The 22,724-nt window shown below is 40.9% G+C and overlaps 1 protein-coding gene across 1 annotated transcript in view; it reads right to left on the reverse strand.

The window, feature by feature from the left end:
* Positions 1–22,724, reverse strand: part of PCNX2 (pecanex 2) — a 151,410-nt gene that overhangs the window by 27,159 nt on the left and 101,527 nt on the right. The window contains exons 24-26 of the mRNA XM_050972315.1: positions 13,540–13,598; positions 10,955–11,170; positions 438–691 (exon numbers count right to left, since the gene is read on the reverse strand). Coding sequence (XP_050828272.1) covers positions 438–691; positions 10,955–11,170; positions 13,540–13,598 — 529 coding nt within the window. The remainder of the gene's footprint in view (positions 1–437; positions 692–10,954; positions 11,171–13,539; positions 13,599–22,724) is intronic.

Here is a 22,724-nt window from a genome sequence, read left to right on the forward strand (position 1 = left end):
CAAGAAGAAATTACAAACTGTTAGAGAAGTGTTGTAAGAACATAAGAAAGAACACTTTGTCTGATTTTATCCCTACAGGTTGTAACTCACCTTCTTGATCTCCACTGAAGCATGCCTGCCATTTTCTGTACTAACTGACTAACTGTAATATAAGTGATCAGAATTAAATTTAGCAAAGGGAGATAAGAATTATTATCCCAATTCCAGTGGAAGGTGTCCCTGCCATAGGGGGAGGGTTGGGACCGGACGATCTTTAGATCAAACCAAATGATTCTATGGTTCTATGATCTAACATCAAGTCAGTCTGACTGCCAGACTGCAGAGCAGATGGATAAACACAAAGCAAAAAACTTCAAATGCCCTTTCTTCTATAGCCAAGCAGCATTCTGTTTGACAAAGCTGCCTAGGAGCAAGGTGCACTTGAGCAGAGGGTTTACCTTGATGTAGTATCTGATGAGGATCCTGCGCAGGTCGAACACTTGCAGCATGGTGGCGGCGTTGTTGTCGATGATGCTGTATCCCTCCAGGATGTACTGGCTCCGGGTGATCTCCCACGTCAGCCAGCGCAGGTTGAAGGCTGCATTGCACGACAGCAGGTGGGGCAAGTGCCCGGGCTTGCAACAGCAGCAGCCTTCGTTGTCTTCATCTCCTTCTGTTATAGCTTCCACCTCTCTCTGCTGGCAGTATGTCCCTTGGCAGCGAGAAAGAAAGAGTGTGCTGCCAGTTATTGGGTGAGGAGGAAACAAAGGACGCCTTGCAAGCTCACATCCAAAGTGTCTGAAGGTTGTAGGCACTTACAAAAATCGGAGAGAACGAGCTACGGCAACAAACTCGATGTGAGCCATGAGCAGCAGCAAATAAAGGGCTGAACATTACTCAGTTACTACTATCAGCTATAAAGCAAAAAGGGCCTGATCTAATGTTCTAGTTCTAATGGGTTCTGAGCTGAGCTAAACCACAGACCACAGTTTCTGCCTCCATAAAAACTCGTCAAGAAGCAATTCTAAAGAGCCTTGCTCCATAAGGCACATTAAGTAAATTGATCCAAGTCTCAGTCTGCTTGTTCAACTAACATACTGGACCCAAAGAAAAATTTTAGTGTGTCAAAGCACTTGTAAAATCTGGGTTTTAGCAAACTATCTTGGAAAGCAGGTTCCAAAAATAACATCTACTGGGTTGTTCTCTCTCCCACTGGAGTAAAAGCTACTCTGGATCAAACATCTCTAATGAACAGCACAAGTGGCAGTACATCACAAAAACAGAACAGCTTTCTAATTAGTCTATTACACAGGCTTTAGATCAAAGTAGAGCAAATTTTTCTAAAAAGGATATGTTACCTCAAAAAGAAGTCATGAGGCAGATGCAGAAGCAATAATGCAGACTCTGCATTATCAGCCTGTGCTCACTAGATGGTCAAGCTGAGCCCTTGTGGATTTGAACTCCACAAATGCAGTTTCTGCACTATGTAGGGCACTACTAATAAAAACCGAGGCAGATTCCGATGTGCTCCCCCCAGTGCTCTCAAAATACATAAGTTTTATGTTCTTGATGTATGCTTCTTTTTAAAATTTACTCTCCATAGGCTGTTGCAGAACTTACTCCCCACTGAGTTTGTACATAAACCATCTTTCAAGGGCATCTCCTGTGATGCAAGTTACACGCCTTGCACAGGCCTTCTGCCAGAGGTTCAGGATCACCCCATAGACTGCTGACTCCATCAGCTTCTAAACAGACTCGACAGGAGAGGAAGATGTGAGACTGCACTGCAGTTCAACAACTCCCCCCCCACACCAGGACCAACAGACCTGTTGTGTCACTGTAAATGGAAGAAGACTTTGGCTGCATTCATACCTGAACATTCAGCCAGGAAAGAACACTGTGCCAGCTTCAATTCCCTGCAGTCTGCCAGTACCCCAAAACAAAGCCTGGTGCAGGGGAGCATCTCAAAGGCCTTTCTGTGGAGCATGATGACAACTGCCCTCAACTGTCTGTTCCAGTCCCATCACAACTCTGGTCAACAACCTGTGACCTCCAGTTTGTGTCAACAGAAGTAGCATCTAGAATATTCCTTTCTCCTCACTAACAAAAACCTTTCAAAACACAACAAAATATGCTAAAGTATGGGTTATCACTTCTTTTTGTCCCTGTGCATCTGCTAAAATCTGTGCAGCAAGCAAAATCCAAAGGAAATGTGTGAGAAAAACCAGGATCGTAGCACTCAGAGATGGATGGAAAAGGTTCAGTATATTCCAGTGTTCTCTGTTCAGTTTGCCATGAATGAAAATTTGCACTGTGAACGAGTGTTGCTCACACACTGATATACGTTCCTCCTTAGACTTCAGGGATAGACAACATGAAAAATTATTAAAAGTCTTCAGGTCATCCAAATACAAACAACTTGCCTTTCAATACAGCCAAGTACAAAACATGACCTATTAGGCTGACATTTCCAGTTGGACTGGACATGAACTGGACTGCTTCTGCTTCGTATTTCACAGATTTCTACATGAATTAACACTTACTGCTCAACAGCAAAAAAAACAAGAACTGCTGTGGGTCAGCAGATGCTTCTGTGAAATCAAGTCAGAAGACATAGTACTCAAACTATGAAAGTTTAAAGGTCTTTCAGTATTACACTGATTTTAAGTGAAGATACATCTTCATCCCAGGTGCAAAATTAAGTATTGCCAAATGTTTGCAAGTGATGGAGAATGGAAAATACAATAAACAATTGTCCCTGATCCCTCTACAACAACAGGATTTAAAGATGCCTTTTTCCAGTCTATATAACTATTTGTATATATTTTTTTCTTTTGGTATGAAGATATCAAATTTTATGTCTATGGAAGGCTTTACTCTCTCTACCTCCTCTTTCAACAAATGCTGAATATTATTACTGCAGTTTCTGTAATTACTAGTTTTCTCAGGGGACATATTTTGTAAAATACAGGGCTGAGGAGGCTGGCAAGGCAAAGAAAAGGTGAATTCAAGGGAATCTCAGTGTTTGAAGGAAACTGTCATCACATGCATAGCACACAGAAGATGATGCCAGAACATTATTTGCATTCCTAGCTAATTCTACAGGTTAAAATGCCTCCAAGTTGTCTTTGCTAGGTAATTTTAATCAGCCAGAGTTAAAATTATACTACAGGGGGTGCAATCAATGTTGAACTCGAGGAGCAAGAGTCATTCTAAGAGGAACTGTGTTATTACAAAAGCTATGGGAAACAACCAAAGGAGCTCATGTGGTCATTTTATGGATTTATTCCAAAGAATGGAATTAGGGGTGTGCTCTTCAACATCTGGCAAACAAGCACTTGATTAACAAAAAATGTTTGATGGACTTGGGCACTACCACCTTGGGGATTTGGTGTCCTCACTGCTTGTGGAGCATCTGGGATGTTCCTGTTCAGTTTAAAGGTGTAAGCTGAGCCGTGGCCAGTGCTCTGACAAAACACCAAATCCTCATTCCTGCTGATTGGTATTTCCAAACAGCATCTAGTAAAAGGACTCAAGCCCATAAAGACAACATTCAGGCTTGATGCTCAAGTACATGTTGATTCCCTCCTAATTCCTGCAGTCAGTTCTGGAACAGCTGCCAGTAATTTCCTCTCATCTTTAATGGAGCCCTGCTTTAGTCCTCAATGCACTGGCTGGACTTCAATGCCAGATTGGCATTTTACTGTAAAAATTCATTTACCAGTGCATACATCAATCCTTTTTGGTTCATTACTCCAGACACTGGTAGCACAGAGACTGAGAGCACATGCTCAGCTTTACAGCAGTTGAGCCAGAAGGAACAGGACACAGTAAATGAAGTCAAGCATTTGTGTCTGTCTTTCACAGAAGGCAGGCCCTGGACTTTTTTGTGTGTGCTATAAGCTGATGATTTAAATGACAATTTTTATATTGCTTCTCAAAAAATTAGCAAGTTCAAGCATCTCTGAGAGAATTATTCATAAAACCAAAGAGCAAGGAACAGAATGTGCACTTCACTTCTGCAATATAATTAGGTGCAGTACTATTAAATATTAAAATACAGGAAAATGTTTTTACTAGTAATTAGACATTTCAAAATCTGAGGGAAAACATTTTTTATACATTTCTTTCTGCAGTAGAAGGGAAATAATCTCGTGCACTTCACAAAAGTTTAGTCACTCACTCTGACTCTTGCTAGTATAGATGTGACCAATTCATTTGTAAGATATCTAACACTGGAGGGTTGCCACAAGCTCATCAATGGAAAAAAATGTGCCAGCTGAACAAAGCAAGGTCAGCCTGTGGGAGCTCAGGAGAAAGCTAGGGTGAGAACTTGGAGCTCTTTGTATTTTCCTGACACATCAGGATTGAGGACAGACTTGTGCTCTGCCAGAACAATTTGATCTAAATGGAAATGAGAAAACTGAAACTGAAGGCTAATCTTGCTTCAAAAGGATAAAACACACCTAACTGAATGATCACCCAGCCTTCTAGAATTAAAGGCTGAAGCCACAGTGTGCTTTTGAATTCAATTTTGAAAACTCAGGGAGTGAAAAGTATTTTCCAAGATCTGAGAGTCCAGGAAGAAAAATCCATTAAACAGCCACATACTAGAAGTATTCTAGGATCAGTTTAAATTTCCATAAAACACTCCAATTTTACAACATATCCAGAACAGGGACTAATTATTTTGGCTTAAGGTAGCAACAGCTTGAGCACTGAGGATTGCTGACAAATAAGCAACCAGGGTGCAAATCTACACAGAAAGGGCCGATGCCCAGGGTAACTCCTTTCCTAAGCCATGCAGAGGTCCCTTCACAGATGACTCCACAAAAACACCTGGTTGCCCAGCATTTGTTTGGCAAAACCAAGCACAAGAATGTCTTACCAATAAATGCATGGCAGTAGAATTATCTGGCTCTGCTTTAACAAGCTTATGCTGCAAATCCAAATATTCCCAAATTCTGATGGATAAGACTCCTTCTCAACCAGCATTTCTTTTCTGCTCAGGATAGCAGATAGTTTAACAAGCATTAAGTTATCACAGAAGAAAAAGCACAGTGAGCATAATTGTGGCCATTGGAAGGCCATCCTTTACTGAAACACACATCAGATATGGTTCTAGAAACACAAAAAACCAAATACATCAAAGAGGAGTGAACTGAGCTCACGAATGGAAAGTCATGAACCACGGAATTAGATATTCTGGAAACCTGCAACTTTTTTGGCTCCTTCCTGCTCTTCTGCTTTTGGAAATGGGAAAATGAACAGTAATTTATAGGTTCTGATAGTCTCAGCTTGTTTCAAAGAAAAATTTCAGGACTTAAAAAACAGCATCAATTCCTCAAACATCAAAGCCATTAGGTACAAAACTGTGGTTTGGCTTTCAGCTGCATCGGGTGTTTGTATGCCTGAAAACCAATCTGGTTTTCAAACCAGATCAGTTGCTACAATAACAGGCATCCCCTCTCCTCAGAAACCTTTCCTTTTCTTGGCCCACAGAGGCACACTAAGAAAGGCCACATGGAGGTAGCATTCTCCAAAGATGTTTGTTGTTAAACTTGCAGCTATGAAATACCACAAAAACCTCTCGTGTCGCATCTTCTGCAGAGCAATGCAAGAGGCAATATTTTGGTTTTGGCAAAGATATTTTTCAGCAAAAAGGCTGCACTGCATTTAACATTTCCCTTCTTCCCAGAAGTCTTCTCCAGTGCACCCATAAATACACATAAAATTGTGAAAGGAAGAAAAAGGGAAAAAGGCATCAAATATTTATTCTAGTACGTGCTACAGAAACTGTTCTAAGCCTATTTGAAATTTATAGACAGCTTCCATTGTTGGAGCATCACTGTACACCTAGAAAGCCTTATACATCACAGATTTCCTGCATTTAACATGAAGTATCCTCTTCCCTGTTTCATGCTATTCTTCCCAATTAAATCACCAAGATTAAAGAAGCCCCTTTGCATCTTTCCTGTCCATGTTTCTAGTATGTCCAAGAATTGTGTCTCTCAGTTTTTGTTCTTTCCCACAAACACTGCATTTTGGTTTTAACCTTTTCTCCCAAGGGTTATGTCAAAAAATGCTGGTTTTCTCTGAACTCTTTGTAATTTATCAATACTTTTTAATGTTCTGGTACATACACTGAACATACCTCAAGTGTGGTCTCCAGAAAAACATGAACATGGGCACTTTTATTTCCTAACAGCAGGATGTGATTTGTAAAAAAATAAAAGTTGCAACCACTCTTTAAATAAAGAATGATTCTTCCTAGTGCTACAGAGCCTTCAGAAACAAATATCAAACACAAATAAATATTCCTTACACTGGTAATGCACTTGCTACTGTAATAAAACTATGCACACATGCTGCAGAAATGAGGAACTGTCCTTATAAGACACCAGAACCATGCCTAGAGCACACAGCCTGCACTGGCTGCTCTCCTACACCATTTTGTGTGGGAAATAAGCACAGAGAGCCCCAAGGGCAATCCCATCCTGCTGCCACAGCTGCCTGCCACTGTGTACAACTACATCTGTGTCTGCTCTGTGCTTCTTGCTTTGATCCATCTAATGAAGCTCCAAGTGAAGCATGAATATTGCACGTGCAACATGCAGTAACAAAAAAAAAAAAATCACAGCAGAGATTTAGAAGTTCATTAAATGACTGAAGAATACTGTGCAAGAGTTAGAAAACAGCTCCTGAAGACTTCAGCAACACCATCAGTAAGTCATTTCTACACATGAGATGCTAAATGAATATTCCCCAAAAGACACTCTGTAGACACACAGACTAAACAGGAAAATATTTTAAACCTCCCTTGTTCTACAGGGAACTCGTGAGAGGGAGATATTCTGACATTGTTTCTGCTTGTTCCCTGGATGTGGGTTTTTCCATCTCTTCCTTTCAAATTAAATGATATGTTATGTATTTCTTCTGGCAGGCTGCTTTTAGCATTCTGCTGTGGTGTAGCACACCCAGCAGAGTTAAGTTACTGAAGGGCTCAATTTCCCCACACCACTGTGCAGCTCCTTGGAAGTGTTCCCCTAGTTTCAGCTCATTTCTACCTTCTCCTTGCTGTCCACAAGGGAGGAGCTGGGCATTCCCTGTACACGCCTGGAGGTCTCCAGCCTCCCCTCTGCTTTATGCTCCGGATGAATGACACAAAGGAGGCACACCCCCTCTCAGTCCATAGAGTGAAAAACCAATCCATCCAAGGTGTTGAATACAAACAGGACTAAAGACAGATGAAAGGAATCCCAGATTCGCTGACTCTGTTCTTTCAGTCTGCTCAGTCTGCACCTTCTTAGGCTGCCTGCAGGCGTTTGGTTGGGTTTGTTTTCTCATTTAAAAGCTGAGACAAATGCTTCTATTACAAACACTTAGAAAGGCATCTGGATGGGTCACTTACAATGCCAAGCCTCAATTAGGATGGACTGCAAACTGGGGGGCAGCAAATACCTCCTCCTACATTTAAATTCAGAAGGCTCTGTGACGCCTTCTTAGGGCACTACCAGTACTGCCAGCACAGCCTTTCAGCTACCTCAACAAGAAACAGGCATAGGAAAATCCAGAGCTCCACAATGCAAATATTGCTTTTGGTTTAGTCATAAACATAAAACAGTCACAGAGAACACTGTTGTGATTCACTCATTTCCAAAGCAAACACAGATTTCCTATTTCAGGAACAGCAGATTTTTGGGACCCTCAATTAAAATTACTTGTTTGAAATTGAAATGAAGCAGCCAAAGCTCAGAAATTACAGATTACAAGTTCCTCCTCTAGCCCTTTTCTCCCCCTTGTGGGAAACCATTCTGTACAATGAAAGGAATTAGGGTCCACTGTAAAAAACAGGGCATGACCAGACAACTAAAAATAGGAATGCAGGATGCCCAAAGAAGAGTCTGGTGCTTAATAGCTGCCACTTGACTTTGTAAACCATCAGCTTCTTCCAGGGCAGTTCCATACGCTCTCTCACTTCTGCAGAAAAAACCCTACTGTATTCAGTACTCAGGCTGTATTCACCAGCCCTTTGCAAGATTTGAAATAGGGAAGAATGTGCCCAGTCCACACAGGAGATGTCTCTTGGTGCTGCCTGATGGAAGCCTGCTCTACCTTCCTGCCCCTGCTGGCAGCAATCCTTCCAAGGGAAGGAGCAAAGAATGCCTTCCCAGGCAGAATTTCAGTCTCACCTTCCACACAACTTCCTTTGAATAGCCTTGGTTCATCCCCTTAAGAAATTCTGCATTCAGGTCAGCCCCTCTGGCTCCTTTTACTCAGACTGGTGCCTGAGTGTCCAGGCACTGCTGTGGCCTGCAGCCCCACCAGAGCAGCCCAGCTCCTCCTTGGCAGAAGGACCAAACCACAGACAGGAAGGGCACAGTCCTGCAGCACAGTTTATCTAAAGCACACCAGCCCTCATGGGTTACTTGGAGACACAAACAACCCTCTGGTGGCAGCATATCACCCCAGGAAGTCTCCACTGGGCACACAGCAGGTTATCTGCTCACTCTTTAGTGTCCATGAGGCTTTTGGTATAGTTTCCATCAGATCCAGGCATCCTTATCTGGATTGTGCTTGGTTCCCCTCTGGGCTCCTTTGCTTCTCCTGCTCCATTCTTAAGCAGGCTTGCAATTTGTGTGATTTCTCTGGCACTCATTCCACACAATCCAGTGGAGTTCAGCTCTCACAGGGCACAGCACATGTTTGAGCAGGTTTTATCTCAGGTGAGTTCCTTTATCCAACACTACATGGCTTCTCTGTTCCAGGCCAAACAACAGAATAGCAATGCACAAACTCCTAGTTTCTGTTCCCATAACAACTCCTCTACCACACACTCTGAAGACCAGAGAAACTTCCCTACATACCACGTCTGTGAGGACACAAAATAACCACAAATTTTGTCTTATTCTTGAAACAGGATTATTGAGTGGGTTCAGAGAAGAGAGAGAGTCCATTTTTCTCCTATTTCCTACTACTTCCTCCTCTAATACTGAGCAGTCTCTTCCCCTAGTGACACTGAGGGTGATGAGGCATAGGGGACTAGATTTGTACTGAGGATGAAATAATCTAGGTGAAACCACCATTTCCCCACTCCTCTCCACCTCCAGTAATTGGCATTACTTTCCAGTTCAGTTGCTGCTGCTCTCTTGGTCCAGGCCTGTCCAAGACTCAGGTAAGAAAGGGGTGCTGCTTTGCAGGATGCCAGCCTCCCTCCTCAGGAGTGCAAGAAAGACTGGGAAAAAGGATATTCCTCTTGGGAACTCAGCTGGCTCTCAACAGCAGTCTGTGAAAGACATGAGAGGCTGTGGGGCTCAGCCCCAGCTGAATTTAAAGACCTGTTGCAGCTGGCAGCATGCTGGATCTATTCACAAAGTAAAATAGTATTAACTACAGTTAATCAACACTGAACAGCATTAGGCAATCTGCATGGAAAGGTCAATTTTCAGACACATTTAATTACTTAAACTGTGATTTTAGGGGATACAGAGATACCTCGACAGGTGGCACACTGCAATGTTTGAGCTCTGCTCTCAGATCCAAGTGCCAAATGCCATTTGCTGGCTGTGAATGATCCTGGCTCAACGTCAAAGAAAATCTTCCCAAACCACTTTGCAACTATCCAGTTGCTCCCCACTCAACTTCCAGTTCATTATGCCTGTCTGCTAGGCCCTGATCTTTTCATCCAGCTAGCACATGGCTTGAGCAACCTCTCATGTTTTCATCTGCTTCCAACATTTACTTTACTTCTACTGCCTGGCGACGGTGATGATAGAGAGGGACCCTCAGTGAGGGGCAACTGCACAAGGAGAAAGAAAAACCATCTCACAAAACTCCTGTAATTTAATTGGGAAAGAGATTTCTTCTGTTTGTTTCAAGTCCCACACTGAACTAAAAACACAAAAATTATCAGCAAATATATATTTTGGAAGTTAGATTGCAAGTACTTATCCCTGACACAGCAGCACCACTGCTCACCCTGGGGACACCGAAGGAGAAGATGAATACAAGAATACCTGGCCAGATCTCTTGGAAGTTGAAGCAAGCCTAAGAACCACATGTGCATGACCATGTACTCCTCAACAATCATCATAAACAACAAGAAATTATAAGGCTGATAAGCAAATGAACTTTCTTCCTTTCCAGTTGTTTTTCCTCACAATTTGCACTTGTTCTGAATAGGCATCTCATGAGGTACTACAATACCAAACTGTTTCAGGCATTTACTGTTTTCTTTCCACATAACTTTGCTGAGGACACAAGAGTGTTATCTTCATCCCCACTACACAGGAAGGAAAGTGAACATAAAGCATTCACCACAACCTGTTCAGCATCCTACATGGAGTCTGTCACAGAGTCAAGACTTGAGCCCACACATGTTATTTCCCAGTCTAATCCTCCCACACTTAAGTGCATTCCAAGAGCCAGCCTGTCACTTATTTTCTCACACTCAACCTTGCTGAAAAGTCACCTTGATTGTACTCTGCTGTTCTAGTGTGACAGAGACCATCTCAGCACTGGCTTCTTGCATGGCTTGACACAGGATATTTTCCATCAAAGGGGTCTTATTTTGGTTTTGGTTCTTTTTTTTGTTTGTTTCCCAAAGACAAGGTTTTTTTGGGTTGAAAAATTTTAAGAACAACTCCAATTTTCATAGTCATGGAGGAAAATAAATAATCTGAAAATGTAAAGAAGCATTAATCAAAAGATCTGTGAACCAAGCAAACCACTCAGCAAGCCTTTTTTCTGGAAGTCTTATGATACTGCAGAACATGGCTCCAAATTTCTTAACATCTAGATTTCAAAGCAACATTCATATAATGACACAAGGTACCCAGCTTTCAGACAGACAAGTATCTGTAGAAAGAGAAAGGTCCTCAAACTCTAGGTCCTACTCTAGAGTTGTGATAGATTAAAAAGACAGACAGGATTTATTGCTGGTTTTGTTGCTATTTAAATCATCGCAGATCCTTACCTCGAAATTCGAGCCCTCTGAGCTGAAAGGTGACAAGGCCATTTCCAATTTCAATCAAGTGCACAAAGGCATTTAAATAATCTGATGCCAGAATAAAACAGTCTCCTGTGTTGTAGTTCCCCCAGCGGCCCAGGATCAAATCTCCACAAAGAGACTCCTGCAGAGATCTTGTCAAATGCTCATAAAAAATGGAGTTGAGATTATTGTCATCATTTCCTACAACCAGAGCAGTACACATTTATTAAAAAAAATAATTATACAAAGCCATTCTGCATTACAATTTATGTTCTTTTTCATTCCAACTTAAATCTGCTTCCTCTGGCTAGATGATACCTTCCTGATACTTTACACAATCTGCATTTCTTAGGTAGCTCTTCCAAGAATCAGGTTAATATGAGCAATATTGTAGATATAAGATCACATTAGTGATAACACATATTTCAGACTCAGTCAAATAACCTCCATGATTTACAACAGTAAGAATTTCTTTGCTCCACTAAAAGTCTCTGCAATACTAAGTTAATGTCTATATACTATTCTTAATGTAAAGAAATATTAAAAAAAATCATTATTACTTCAGTACATGTTGTTAAATTTTAATGTTTTTTCAGAGATTTTCAAATACTTTGGTTATACAGACACCAATAATTTTGTTGGGATTTTTTTCTTCTAGTCCTCCAGGAATTTTTCAAGGCTTTGTCCATGAAGAATCTGTTGGTACTCAAGATGAGGATACTCACTTTAAAAGAGTTTACTGAGTATACTGAGTAAGCATGAAACATGCATCACCAGAATTGCTACCAATTATAAAATAGTAGCTGTTCAGTAACACATGGCTTAGACCAAATGCCCAGCTGAACAACAGCCCATCACAGTCTAGAAGTGTAATCTCTTAAAGGTCTATAGCCTTTAACTGGGTTAAAAAGAGCACTTTATGATGGTGATTTGTAAAAGGGACTGAACCCTTCACAAATGCTGTCATGGTGCCACACAATCCACCATGGCATTGCCCTGTGCTTGTACTCTTTTAACACAATATATGCTTGACAATAGAACTGCTTTTCTCTTCTGTAGTGCATCAGTGTCCCACCTTCAATACTCTTAAAATGCTGGTGCACAAATACATGTGCAAACCAACATCTTGTGGGTGTATTTGTATGCATGGGAGTGTATGTGGATACTGATGTACAGGCAGCCATGCATTTTTTTGTTAGCATAAATTTAGGAGGAGATCTTACATGGAGAAGACAAAACCCAGAAGATGAGGCTTGCAGAGGGTATGGCTTCTCCTACAAATTGCTCCTTGACACCAGAGAAGGGGAGGGCCTGCAACTACATTGCTTTTTGTGCCCATAGCCATTACATACCCAGCCCTGGTATGTCTGTCTGTGTGTGCCCATGTCCATGCAGACACACTCACCTGTGCACCTTCTGCAGTGTATTTGGTCAAAATTTAAGCAAGTCACAAAATGAGTTTTTTAAGCACATACACAAAAGGAATGCTTTTCTTGTGCTACAGGGTTTAAAATATAATTCACTTATTAGCATACATAATAATGCTAAAGGTCACTGCTATCAGATGACAAAATGGCCTTAAGAAAAATCTTAGCTCTCTGCCCTACATGAGAAATAATTAAAAACCACCATTCATGCTTCAAACTTAATACCTCTCTTGCCTACTTGGACACCCTGGATTACATCAATTTCTGCTTGAAGACATGTATTTGTTCATGTTACTGACATGATGGATAAGGACAAAAAGGATGGGGGCGTAAACCAGCAATAATTAAAATGTAAATGTCCAGCTTCCCAATACCACCCCTGCCATCACAGTGGCAAGATAAAATTGGCCACAGAACACTAAAGTGGAAGAACACGTATATGAAACTCTGGTCTCTCTCACTGGGATGGGATTTTGGCAAGAGACACTGGTATCAGTTCCCTCCAAAAAGGGCTCTGTCCCACCAGGCACTGAAGAGTGCCAGCTGATGTACTACATATTCTCTGTGTCCACTGATGTGCCAAAAACTGCTCTCACTCTCCAGTCTCACTGGCCTGGGAAGCTGCTTTGCATGGATTGGTGCTCATTTAATGCACCAATACTCAGCAAAGCAGCCCACCATCTTTCCTACTTCTTCCTCTTGCAAGTTTTCCAACTTCTCTTCTCGCCCCTCTAAGAAAGGTTTCTCTCCAGGGAAGAGGAGATACCTGTCAGCCCAAACTGCTCAGTGGTAGGGGCACTTCTAACTTGCTGCTTTTTTCCCCAAACCTTTCTCTGCCCACAGCTGACCTCTGAGTGTAGCTAGGGTGCCTGCTGCATATTCCACACAAACACCAATGTTCTGATTAACCAAGCAGTTGGCAGTCCAGCAGCTCTCTGTCTGATCAGCTACACCTAACTGAGCAGTAAATTCACTCATTGGGTCACCACTCAGACTGGTGCTCTGCTACATTTAAAATGCTCTGGTTTGTACACACAACATTTAAACCCTTTGCATATCTTCAGCTTTCCCAGCAAAGCCTCACCAGTGTAAACACATCACATTTTGCAAATCAAGCAAGACACCCAAACTCCCAAACCATACCTGCATCCTTTTCAATCTGAATTGCCAGTCTGGTGTTGGAATGGTCTGATCTTTTGGTGCTGAAAATAAAGACATGTTTATAGCAAATCCTTTTTTTGAAATAAACAATTCTCACAAAAACCACCTTTTTCCTTTAACACATCTCTTCATTTTGTGTTTATATAATTAGGCAGTTCACACTAATCCATCCATCAGGCACAGACAGTTATTTCAGGTCAGTACTGCTATTGATATTGTTGCTTATCAGCACACTCTTCCTGCCCATTTCCCTTCTTGTGGGGCACAGTCCATTCAGAATTTGGCATCTGACACAACACTATGTACTTCAGTAATTGAACTGGCTCCAGAAATAGATCAGCCAGGTGCCACCAAAACAGTGAATAGAAGGAATATTTACTCAGACTTTCTTTCCTTCTAAGCCTTAAGGGAAACAGCTGGACTCAAGGAGTTTTCTTTGGGTGAAAACATTTCTGTGGGTGTTTACCATCTACGGAAAAACAACAGTACAAAAATACTTTACTTAGTTTCATATTTAGCTAGGCAGCATCAGGAGAGTCCCTGGTCATTCTTATTGCTTGAAAAAGAGTAAATTAGAGGGCCTTGGTTCATACAGGCACTAACCCTGTCACCCTTATGAATGGCACATTCCCTATTCAGTATTTTCACTGCAGCAGTGGAATATAAACAACACGGGAAAAATGATTACAAAAGAGAAAGCAACTAAAAAGGTAGATTGGATTGAGCTTTTACTACTAACTATAACAAAAGACACCATTAAAATCAGAAAATAAGGAATGAATGGCTGTGGGCCAGCATGTGTTGAAAAGAAGACAATGGTTGTTGTGGTGAGTGGGGATATTCAACACTGAGTCCAAAGCATCTCCCAAGCACCCAAGGGTACTTGGGATAAAGGTGGAACTCTGGCTAATAAAAATGTTATAGTAAACATCAATTTCCCTGAAATGCTGCTCTGGCATGGGTATATAAGGATTTCAGGTCACTTCATTGAAAATATTGCCTCAAAAGTTTTGCTCTCAATCACTAGCCTTAACAGAAGACCTGTCTATCAAATATGCAAATATGATCTCTGATTCCTTGGAAAACAAGATTGAAGCAAAAGCAGGAAAAGGCCCAAAGAGCAGTCAGCATTTGGTCACGTGTGACAGTGGCGAGGACCTCGTGTGTACAAAGACCTGCAAGCACAGGGGAGAAGAGCCACACCACCACTTTTCCTGGCATGGGATCCAAGGGAGACACCCAGGCGTGTCCCTCATGGTGTCCTTGGTGGAACTGCAGAGAGGTGGGCATGGCTGGGTGGCACTGGCTGGGGTCTGGCTCACGGTGTGGGGAGCACAGGGCGCAGAGGAGATCCTGAACAGGCTGGGATTGGCCAGTCAGCCTCCACAGCCTGAACTTCACTACTCACTGTGGAAACTGCAAACCTGCCCCAAGGAAGATGGCACCAAAGAGGGATCACTTCTAAGGGAGGATTTCAAACCGCTTAAATAACACTGGAAAAGGATGGTGAAAAGATAAATGGTGTCTTTCAAACACAGCAGAGACTCAGTAGCAGTTTCCAGGATTTTGTGTGTAAGTTCATGCTGAATCCAACTGGGAGAAGGATGCCACTGACATGTTACAAAGTCTTTTCAACCACTCCCCACAGCCTACCCAAAAAAGTTGTGGAAAACTGACCAACAGGAAAATTACATACAGGTTTCCATATGGGAGACAGAAGAGGAACAGATTTGCTTTATTTCTACTTTCTACCAAAAGCAAGTGATTTTTTTCCTTAAAAAGGCACATTCTCTACTTTGCAAAAAGTATGATTGAGAAAATAAGAATCTGAATTAAAATGATTTGTAATTAATATTAGTATATTACCTACATAGATTAACATTTTATTGGAGGTATTATTTACCTTCCTGCTTCTGGTTGGCCCTGCTCATTGGAACTGCAATTATCATTTCCTATTCAACAGAAAATGACACTGGGGGGAAGTGCCTTCTAAGCAGTTCAGATTATGAAGAATCATTTTACTTTAAAAAGGTTGTCAGAATTCTTTCACCCTGACAGATATCCACCTGCATATGCAAGAGTAAGCATAAACATTAGGTTGTGGAATTCAGTAAATTTTCTATTCTCAGCAGAGAAGCACTGCTGATTTCCAAATGCTTATGTTTTAAGATTATAAGATGCTTTATTAACTTTCAGTGCCTCTGAAATCAGTGTGGTAGTGTAAGGTAAAAGTTAATACTATTCTTTACCCCAGTTTCTTACCATTTCTGTTGTAGAGGCTTACTGAGACCCATAAAATCAACCAGTACTTCAGAAAATTCTAATCTGTAATAAACAGGAATCCTTTTGCCCAGCATGCAGCTCTGGGTCTACTTCTTTCCCCTCCCCCCCTATTTTTTATTTTGACTGAAAGATGCATGAAACAATCAGGGAAAATCACAAGTGCTTTGGGACACAACAATTCAAATGATGCAGCCTGACTGGGAAAAAGGGAAGGAAGGAGAACGGCTCTCACAAACAAAACAAAATAAAACCAGGCCCCATCAAGGCTTTTTTTGAGCAGCTAAAACATGAGCCCTGGGACATGAGACTTTACCTTTTCAGAAGAATTTACCTTTTCAGATACAACTAGAGCTCAAATCTTTATAACAGCTATTAAGAGGCACAATTTTATTTCATTTTTTTAAGACCAAGGGTAATATAGACAGTTTATAAAGCAAACTTCTGTGCTGAAATTCAGTTTAGTTGAATAAATGCTGTCCAGTAATCAATTCTGTGTTTTAAAAGTCTTCTACAATTATTAGTAACCAAAGCTTGTTTTGTATCTTCTTGAAAGCAATGGGAATTTGCATTGGATTAAACTATAATCCACTACACCTAACAATCAAACCAGCAACACCTTTACTTCTGAACCAGGACCTCTCACTGTGAACTTTTGGGATTAATAGGTGATTTGGGCTTTCCTCCAGTGGCCTCTTACTCTATATTTGGTTGTTACCACTCATCCAATGTGATAATTACCTCAGTAATTGAATTTCTTCCTGAATTGCATTATTCTATGCAAACCAAGCAGAGTTCCTCCAGCAATTACCCTAGAGAAAAAGTGATTGTGTTGGACTGTCTTCAGCTGAGTCTTCAGCAATTTCAAAGTCAACATCCTGCTTAGTTCCTGAAATATCTGTCTCGTGCTCTTTTAATTCCCCATTTACATGGACACTGAGATAACCCACTGGTTTCTGTAGCACTGTTCATGTCATTAAAACTATTGCTTCCTTTTGCAAAAAAATTAGGTCACTTCTTATATTCCCAAACATTCTGCCCAGAAAGAACTTCTTCTCCCACTTAGTTTCCCTATTTCCTTAGAAAGATAGAAAAAAGGCTGAGAGAAATCAAGGCAGTCTGGGGAATATACAGAGTATATTAAGAATCAGGTAATTGAGGAAAATAAATAAATCATTGCTGATTTGATGATGCTAAATAAATCATTATTTCTAGAAGATCAAAATGAAATTCCAGCTGTTCTATCTGCCCTGCTGCTGCTGAGTTTTCACCCAAAACACAACTTCAAGATTTCCAGGATTCCTGCTGCGTAGAAGATCTCTACTTTGAAAGAGAAGAAAACAAAGAAAAGCAGTTTCCCTCTGGGAGATGCAGAGATGTCTTTTTAGGGCTGATCCTAAGTTTTTCTTTGTTTGTGTCAATGAATTTTAATCCACTCCTCGATGACATCTAACAGGCAAATTTAAAAGAGAGAAACTTTAAGTGCTGCAGCCCTATGATTATTCATGGGAATCTGGAAAAAAAAAATCAGTATTTTCATGTGCATGCCTAATGCTGCTGGCTCTACAAACAAAGGCTTAGCATTAAAATCACAGTAGCAGTTGTCTATATTGTGAGGCAGGAGGAGAATGGCATGGCAGAATAAGCAGGTACCCATCAGTATTTGAAGGACACCAGACCTAAAAACAATGGTATTAACTGGAAGGGAAAGGATATTGAAGTAGTTTTAAATCAATTTCATCTAAAAGACAGAATTATTTCAGTGTGCTTTTAACAGCAAGGGCTGACAGCCCCTTTCTGCATGACCCTGCCCAAATTTTCTGGGCAACTGCATGGAACATAAACTTGGATTTAACTCACATTAAGAAAGAGGGATCTCTTAAAAATGAAAGCAATTTCTCCTTCCTGATCACTCACTCTGATTTTTATTTTTGTGCTTTCTTCCATCTCTCCTTCCCTGACTGGGCCATTGTTTCATCTAACAACAATAAAAAGTGGCTTTGATTGCACACTAGGAAACCGGGGGAGGGCTAAGGTGTGAACAGCCCCAGTTGTTAAAGACAGCTCTGTTGAAGCATCCTTCTAAAACACAGAAAGCTCTTATTATCAATAACACTTCCTGTTCTTAGAGTTTCTTTACTTTCTTAAAAAGGTTTTTATAACTGATTTTGAGGCTTCTTGGGTTTGTTTGGGTTTTTCCTTTGTTTTTTTGTTTTTTTTTTTTTTAATGTTTTTTGATGTTTTGGTTTGGTTTTTTTTTTGTTGCTGTTGTTTGTTTAAGTGGGTGTTAAAACCAGAGTCATCTGTTGAGATGACTCAGCATGTTTATTGGGCATATTCCAACAAGTGCCTGGAAATTTCTGTACTTCTAAGGCAAGGGGGATGAAAATCCGAGGTGTGAACTCAGGATCAAAAGCTGAGTGCCCAAACAGGTTAAACGGCCCACCTTAGTGCTCTAACATTCAAAGGTTTAGCTGGGGAATTCACCCCTTATTTGTAAACCAGGTGATTTAAGCACCTGTGTACTTTAAAATACTCACTAATATTTTACTAAAATGTCACCAGTATTCCTGCTTTTGTCTTATTTAATTTCTTTTCCCTTGTCTACATGTGCTTTTTCTTTTAAAAGACATTCAATTACTGTCTTCAGATTATTTTTTACTATGAAATAGAATAAGCTTTGTAAGTGAAAAGATAACGCAACTGTGCAGAGTTTTTTTGTGTGCACTCTTGAGGATGTAAAAAAGGTCAGGATCCATCCTAAGGATGGGGTTTAACCCAGGATTCTGCTTCACAGCTGGACCTGGCTGGCTGCAGCTGAAAGAAAAGCTTTTAATTTAAAAGCAAATGTGTTAATGACATTACACAAACACAGGTATCTGAATTAGTACATATGAGTGCTACATGAGTGTTATTCTTCTGTTGTTCCCATCATGAGCCAACAGACTTTATAGGAAAGGTACTACACCGAGCCCAGCCCTGGGCAAAGAGCTCCCCAGGACTGATCCACTTGGGCTCTGCACTGATGGGCCCATGTGGGAAGCAGCAAAAGCCTGAGAAACTGCAAGGAGCTGGAGAGTAGAAAGGAGGTGATGAGAAATATCCTGGTGAAGTTTTCACCAGAGAGAGTGAGAACAGACAAGGGAAAAAAAAAAAACAACAAAACCAAAACAAATGTTGGGAGCTGCTTCAGCAAATGAGGCCAAGATGTTTTTCTCCTTTACTCCACACAAAGAGGGAAACATTGTTTAAATACCATAAAAGGAGGAAAGGAAAACAAGGTATTTGAGAATTCATTCCTGATATTTTTTACTGCTAATAACAATCTGTTTTTAAGCTTTTTCAGTGTGCAATATTAAAATACCAAATATTTCAGATGTTTTAATTTTCAGTTTCAGACCCAATGTGACTGATAAATAATAAAATTAGAAGGAAGAGATGGCAAGAAAGTGTGAGGAAATACAAGACTTAGACAAAGACTGGTCTTCCAAAGAAAGCTTGTATCAGAAATACTACTTTAGTTCACTACAGGGTTTTCCATATCTATATTTTTCAACAAAAGATGAAAGGAGGCAAAACAGAAGCTAACCAAGACATTCCAGTTTCCATTTGCAAATGTGCAAATGCAGCATCAGTGATGAAGAACAACAAAAGTCTTACTGCTACTGTGCAGTTGTACAAAATCCAGTCTAAAAGAGGGATAACTTTCAATACCCCTGTTTCTTTGGTTTTTTTTTTACTGCAAGAACTGTTGAGAATGTTAATAATTTACAACATTCATCTTTGTATCCTCTGTAGTACTCTTCAGACTGAAAACATCTCTGATATTTTGAGAGCAAACACTGCTGGTCAAAGGACTTTAAAAGAAAGAAAAAAAAAATCCCACTAGCTTTCATCCAGTATTTACCTAGTCCCAGCTAGCACGATGTCTCAGAGGCAATTCTCAGTGGCAATGGTGACACAATTCTGCATTTTCCACTATCTCAGAAAGAGGAGATGGTTTACATTTTGCTCTTACAAGCCCCAAGACAGCCTAGGTCCGGTGCATACCTTTGTATACCAGGAGACAACCAAGACGCAAGCATGCTGCAGCATGAGCTGCTCCCTGCCACTGCCTGGGCACAAGGTTTCACCTTGGTTAGAATGGTTACACTTGCTGAGCATCTCCTCCTGGATCTCAGCTTTACCACTTTTCACATTTTGACAAAAGTGGCTTGAATAAGCATTTCCTTGAATGTAAGGCTTAGGTTTAGTACTCTGGACCTCAGCTTGCCCCTAAATGTTTGATTCAGTTAAATCCAACACAGGATGTGATCTACATTATCCAAGTGAATGGATGAACACTTGCTGAGAACACTTAATCTTATGGAAATTCAGACAACCCATTTCAAGGGGTTTCCAATATTTCACATGACAGAAATTTCATGAGTTAACTTGATCTCATTGGATTTACATAATTTGGAAGCTAATGATCAGATGAACAGCATTTTAAATCTTTAGTGCCACTGTATATCCACATATGCCCTTAAAATATTACATGTGCCCTATTTCTGATGGGAGTCCATTATTGTCTATTGCATCCTGTTGCTGCCTTCCTTTCTAAATATATATTTAAAAGTCCTTTCTTTATTATGCTCATGATTTCTTCTCCTGTGTAGGTCTGAGTTCCTGCTTACCCATGGCTGTTGGGTTACCCCCTCAGATTTTTCATTGCATGCCTTTTCCTTTCTGCCCACCCACCCTTTTCCCTTTTCATTTATGCCACTTACAGTTTTGATCTCTACTTGTGTTCCTCCTGATCTCAGCATGCATTCCCTTTCTGATGTCTCCCTTCTGTCTTTACTCTGTCCTCTTAGAAAGATTCAGTGAACTGGAGTTGTGACTGCATCTTTAACTCGGCAGGGAACTACAGAGCACTGGATCGGAATACATTCCCAATTAATTATCACACATATGGCTCCTATTCAATTAGCCTCAATTTGTTTTATTCACTGCCAGGGGCAAAAATTTGAGCAAAAGAGATGTTACCAGTAAAAGAGAGACTGCCAAACAGTTAAACTACATCTTTGAATTTTGTATAGCCTCCCCTGAGTGTGAAACTGCAGGCAACTCAGAAAACACTGATTTTAATATCAAACCTACTTGATTAAAGGTGCCTGGTTTTCCTTGCCCATCCTTTCTCACATTTTCCCAGACTGGTGTGACCCCACACGTGGAGTCAAGCAATGAGGTGAGGGCTGGGTTGGAGAGGAGGTGTGCACAGCTCCGTGCTACAGCAGGTAGCCAAAGGGGCTCACATGGCCCCTTGCTCTAGGGGAGATCACAGCCCAAGACACTGAAGGGATGGGAGTTTCTAACAGGGCTTCTTTAGGCTTGGGGCTGTACCTGAAGCAACACCCCCCACACCTGAATGCTGTGGGTTTTGTCACTCTGCAAAACTCTACACTGAAACGAATTAAAGACTCCCAAAGCTGCCAAGTGTTGCAGGAACAAATCTGCAATGGGCAGTACTGGTGGCATGCAAGACAGAGAGTGGTTACACACTACAGCAGGGAGCAGACAGGGAAGGGTCTTGAGAAGACAGTCAGATGAGTAAGTCTAATGAGTTACATGTAATTTCAGAGAGCTCGTGAAGAACTAAGCCTGAAGTTCACACAAAGATGTTCTTTGTTCTTCAAACATTTTGGTTTTCTCTATTCTCTCCCCCAGTGCCAGAACCATGGCCACAAATGCCCCTGGAGAACAGGCCATAACTTCCCAAAAACCAGTTAATACTCATTGTTTAAAGAGAGGAGCATGTTTTTCCAAAAAAAAAAAAAAAAAAAAAAAAAAAAGTCACCTCTATTGGGATATCTGCCAGCCTTAAGAGAAGAGAAATAAAGGAAAAATGGCAGCAGCTTGCCAATATTTCAGCTTTTGCACTGCTGCCAGCCACGGACTGCCACTTACAACTGCATCAATGCTATACCCAAGGATACCAAGGCAGGCCTAAGCAAACCTCAGCATAGGCTGGGCTTTGCTGGGCAATACAGGCTGGGCTCTCACAGAGCACCTTTGAAATTTCCAGAAAGACTGGAAAGTCTACAAATTCCCCAAATTCTACATGCTTTTTAAATAGGATTGGTAAGCCCTTCTGATTTGGAGAAAACACCCCCAAAATTAAGGCCAAAAACTGTTCATTCATTGGTCCTATTTGTTTGGACTTGTAAGTCCCATGAACTAATAAGCACCCATTTCAGGTTTATCTGCATGCTGATACTTATTTATACTATTTTGAAGAGTTCTAAATTGACTCAACTCTCAATAAAAGCCTGAAGGAGCCCTGAGGCCAACTGAGTGAAGACCTCTCTTAGAAGAACCACAGTCACCAAAGGGACCAGCATTCACCAGTGAGTAATAGCTGTGAGCAAAGGCACTAGAACCTCAGTTCATTTTAGAGCAAACAGAAATACAGTGCTTCTTTCTGGTCAGTTCATAAAAAGAGGACAGACATAGAGGCAGCCATAGAGAAACACAAAAATTTGCAGAGAAATCAGTTTGGAAGAAACTAAAATAATTACAATGAACAGTAAAACTCAAGGCTACAATGTGGCTTTCAGACCAGGTAGCTGGAAATATTCAAGAAAGTTTGAACCCTAAGTAGGGCAGTGGCAGTAGTTAGAACATAACATATGAGATTATATTTGATGAAATAAGGCAAATATTATCTCCAGTCAATTAGGGGGGAAATGCTGAAGTTATCCTATTCACTATAAATTAAAATCCAAACCATTACTGAGCTACAAACATCTGCTGCAGTTGTTCCTCTGTAAACATCACTACTACGGAGGTCTAAAAACATGTGAAAATCAAACAAGACAGCAAAAAAGAGACTAAGAAAAAAGAAA

Source organism: Serinus canaria, chromosome 3 (assembly GCF_022539315.1).
Source record: "Serinus canaria isolate serCan28SL12 chromosome 3, serCan2020, whole genome shotgun sequence".
In the NCBI taxonomy this organism is placed as follows: Eukaryota; Metazoa; Chordata; class Aves; order Passeriformes; family Fringillidae; genus Serinus; species Serinus canaria.